A 4347-nucleotide genomic window follows, 5' to 3' on the forward strand; every position below is an offset into this window, starting at 1 on the left:
TAAACTCCTCCCCAGTTATTTAGCAACAGTGAAGACCATAAAAAGCGGTGTTCAGCCCCTACCATGCTCTCTTATTCTCTCTCACTCCTTTGTCCTCTCACCTCTCATTTCTCTCTTCTCTTCTCTTACCTTTCTCTTTGTCTTCTCCTCTCTGTCTCTCTGTCTCTCTGTCTCTCTCTCTCTCTCTCTCTCTCTCTCTCTCTCTCTCTCTGTCTCTCTCTCTCTCTCTCTCTCTCTCTCTCTCTCTCTCTCTCTCTGTCTCTCTCTCTGTCTCTCTCTCTCTGTCTCTCTCTCTCTCTCTGTCTCTGTCTCTGTCTCTGTCTCTCTGTCTCTGTCTCTGTCTCTCTGTCTCTGTCTCTGTCTCTGTCTCTCTGTCTCTGTCTCTCTGTCTCTCTGTCTCTCTGTCTCTCTGTCTCTCTGTCTCTCTGTCTCTCTGTCTCTCTGTCTCTCTGTCTCTGTCTCTCTCTCTCTCTCTCTCTCTCTCTCTCTCTCTTTCTCTCTCCCTTCTCTCTTTCCCCTGCATTTCTATAATAAAGCTCTTAAACCATAGAGAGTCTCCACTCCTGCACACCAGGGGATTCCCTGGTCGGGGGCTGCCCCTTTCTCTACCCCCTGCTGCATGGGTGCATGGGTCAGGCATGCTCACCAAAGGCTAAGTGTAAAAGCGCCTTGCAGTCTCCCCACATCCACCTGCCCAGACTACAGGAACTCTGGCCCGATGTGGTATATTTTTCCTCCCCAATTTTCTCCAAATTCCCCTGGGCTCCCCTTTTATTTAGTTCCCAACATTATGGGCCAAGTAACTTTAGTTTATTCTAAAGCTAAGCCCCTCATTTGAGATTATAGGCTACTTACGAACTGTGAGATTAGGTGACTTGTCCGTAGTTTTTCATCTTTCTCCAAATGAATAGTGTTGGCTCAGAAACATCCCCCAAACCATCTTACCTCTTGCTTCTGAGTACATTCAGCTATTGCCATGGCTACATTGTGACATAGGAACAACTATCCCTGAATTTGCTTCTCAGCAGACTCTGGACCACCAGAAAGGAGACAACATTTATGGGCTGAGGACCTGCTACTCTGGTGGACTGGTAACAACTGAGGTGCTTTTTATTCCCCTGGGTAGTCCAACTAAACATCCTATTGCTGAAGTGTAAAAGATCAAATTCAGACATGCTTGATCCAGCTAGATTAGATATCCCAGCCGTGATTTTTGACAATGGTTCTGGACTCTGTAAAGTTGGAATTTCAGGAGAGATTGAACCTCGTCATGTCATCAACTCTGTCGTTGGGCACCAAAATTTCAACATACCATCTGCAAGATCTAATCGAAAAAGGGAATTTGTGGGAGAAGAAGCTCAGTGCATGTATGATGGCTTATATCTACACTATCCTATTGAGCGTGGACTGGTAACTAGATGGGATGACATGGAAAAACTGTGGAAGTATCTTTTTGAGTGGGAGCTAGGAATGAAACCAAATGAACAACCAGTTTTCATGACTGAGCCCTCCTTGAACCCACAAGAGACCCGAGAGAAGACCACAGAAATAATGTTTGAGAAATTTAACGTGCCTGCTTTATATCTTTGCAACCACGCAGTAGGAGCCTTGTGTGCTTCTGCCTGTATCACTGGGCTAGTCCTGGACAGTGGAGATGGGGTCACCTGCACTGTTCCCATCTACGAAGGCTACTCTCTGCCTCATGCTATCACCAAGCTATATGTGGCAGGGAGAGATATCACAGAACACCTCACCCGACTCCTTCTTGCTAAAGGTTACACCTTCCCCTGCATTCTTAACAAATCAGTGGTGGATGATATTAAAGAGAAGTTATGTACTGTCTCCTGGGGCTACAAAGACAAAAAAAAGAATTGTCAGCAGTTCCTAAGTGAATATACACTGCCAGATGGGAATACTATACAGATGAGTGACCACCTGTGCCAGGTGCCTGAGGTTCTTTTTACACCTGACCATCTAGGTATTCATGATTTAGGAATCTCAAAAATGGTCTGTAACAGCATCATGAAGTGTGACATTGACATTCAGGAGAATCTGTTTGCTGAGATTGTGCTTTCTGGAGGTACCACACTGTTTCCTGGGCTTCAGGATAGACTCCTGAAAGAACTAGAAGTTCTGGCATTTGAGGGAACCCCTATCAAAATCACAGCTTCCCCAGACAGATGTTATTCAGCTTGGATTGGTGGATCTGTTATGACATCCATGACAACATTCAAGCAGATGTGGGTCACTGCTGAGGACTTCAAAGAGTATGGGACATTTGTGGTTCAAAGAAAATGCTTTTAAGGACCACTGAACTCTGAGAACTACTATAAATTCAGGATGACAAGGAGTATCAGTGTGTGGGGAAGTAAACCTCATTCCTTGGCATTTAATAAAATAAATAATAAGCTGTCACTGATTTTGTGTTTTAATTACTTATGCCCCAAAAGTAATTTTATTTTATTTGTGTGCCCAAGTGTATGTATATGCACCACACAAATGCAAGGGCCCTTGGCTGTCAGAAGAGGGCATTAAATTCCTTTTCCTTGGAGTTACAGGTGATTGTGAGTAACAAGTTTTGGATGTTGAGGGAAACACTCTTGTCCTCTGCACTCACCTTTTAAGTCATCTCTCCAATTATCCAAAATTTGGTTTTATTTGTTCTGTTACATATAACTTTCCTCTATTATAGGTCTCTCTAGTGTGTTGTTTATTCAGAAGGAGCATGCAAATTGTTCAAATAAGCATTTAGTAGGTGTGCAGTAAAAGGTTCTGGGACCTTAAGCATAGAAGGTTGATTAGAGTCCTATGAATCTGTTTCAAATGCTTTCTCCTAAAACGTAAAGCACAGTACACACAAAATCATCAAAGAGAACATTGGAGCTTTCAAATGAAGTACAAGTAACAATACTGCCCTACACCTTTCTATGGATCAAAACACATTTTGAATTGATTGATACTGCTGTTATAAGAAGTGAGGCAACTAAGTAGGTGGGCTCATAAATTCCCATTAGCTTAAAGCTCTATAAAAGATGAACTATCCTCCTAGGTGATTAGTTTTTGTATTAGTTTCAAGGATATTGATTTCATAATTTTCTTAGGAAGTAGAATGCTAGAAATAGATAATATATTCCAATGAAGTAACTATTGAATAAATTATATATAAATACTTATTTTCAGTAACTATGTATTTTCCACAAATTTTATGGAGAGATACAGTAAGAGTCTATTTCTGTAAAGAAAACAATGGCATTTCTGCTATCATAAGAGAAAAAATTGCATACACATATAGTTTTGTTTATTTTCATTAACAAATATAAATTAACACTTATTTCATATAAGCATTTGGAGATAAGTTTTAAAGTATGAGTTTTATGGTTTGCTTTCTGTTGCTGTGATAAAATACTGAACAAAGTAATTGTTAGAATTTGCATCAAGGAAAGCCAGGACAGGAGTTCAAGATGGAAACCTGGAGGCAGGAACTGAACCATAGATCAAAGAGAAATACTAATTAATAGCTTGCTCTTTCTTGCCTGCTCAGGAATGGTACTAACCACAGTCATCTGGGTTTTCTACAGAAAATAGCAATTAATGAAATGGCCCACCAACATACCCACAGGACAATCTTATAGCAGCAATTCTTGAAGCAAGGTTTCCTTTTCCTAGGTGAGTCAATTAGCCAACTGAAGCTAAGTATTAGAGTAAGCATCATAAGTTACTAAGTACTTTTGAATGGGTTTTTTAAAGTACAGTGTAGTTTTTCCTTTTCTAAGTTCTTTTTCAAGTTATCTGTAATAAGCACAAGTTTGGTCTCATAGATAAGGTTTTAAATCTGAAAACTACTGGTTACCTTGTGGCTTTCATCCTACTATTACATCAGTGGGCATGTTTCATACCAATAGTTACCATATCTCACAAGGTTTATGGTTGAATAAGTCTGTTGAGAATTATTCTCCTTCATGAGCCTGTTTATTGCCTTGTGGTACTATGAAAACTAGTCACTAAGAAGAAATTCATAGGCTAATCCCAGCTTTATTTTTCCCTGTGCTATTCATTTGGTGTCCTCAGCAGTAAAGTATTAGCACCAAAATTAGCTATGCAAGCAAGAATAAATATCCACAACAGCTTGTACTGATGGAGGAAAACTAACTTATTATTTTTTAAATGGGCATATTATCAAACAAAATGGGCATAATATCAAACGGCTTTCTAAATATTTAATTTTATAAGCATTTATTAAAGTTCTCATTTTCTAAGAGAAAATACTTTTTATAGTAAATAATGGCTAATACAGAGACCGATAACTGGTGGAGGTACCATAAAAAATGACCACACTCAGTCCTAAAT

The 4347-nt window shown here is 39.7% G+C and overlaps 1 protein-coding gene across 1 annotated transcript; it reads left to right on the forward strand.

Annotated features, from left to right (window-relative positions):
- Positions 1-1060: 1060 nt before the first annotated feature.
- Positions 1061-2393, forward strand: LOC146999739 (actin-related protein T1-like). The gene has a single exon (XM_085834447.1). It carries the CDS (start codon positions 1174-1176, stop codon positions 2302-2304), a length of 1131 nt encoding a protein of 376 aa, XP_085690573.1. The 5' UTR covers positions 1061-1173; the 3' UTR covers positions 2305-2393.
- Positions 2394-4347: the final 1954 nt, after the last annotated feature.

The sequence above is a fragment of the Mus caroli genome, unplaced genomic scaffold (assembly GCF_978045245.1).
Source record: "Mus caroli unplaced genomic scaffold, Mus_caroli_1 scaffold_44, whole genome shotgun sequence".
Lineage (NCBI taxonomy): Eukaryota > Metazoa > Chordata > Mammalia > Rodentia > Muridae > Mus > Mus caroli.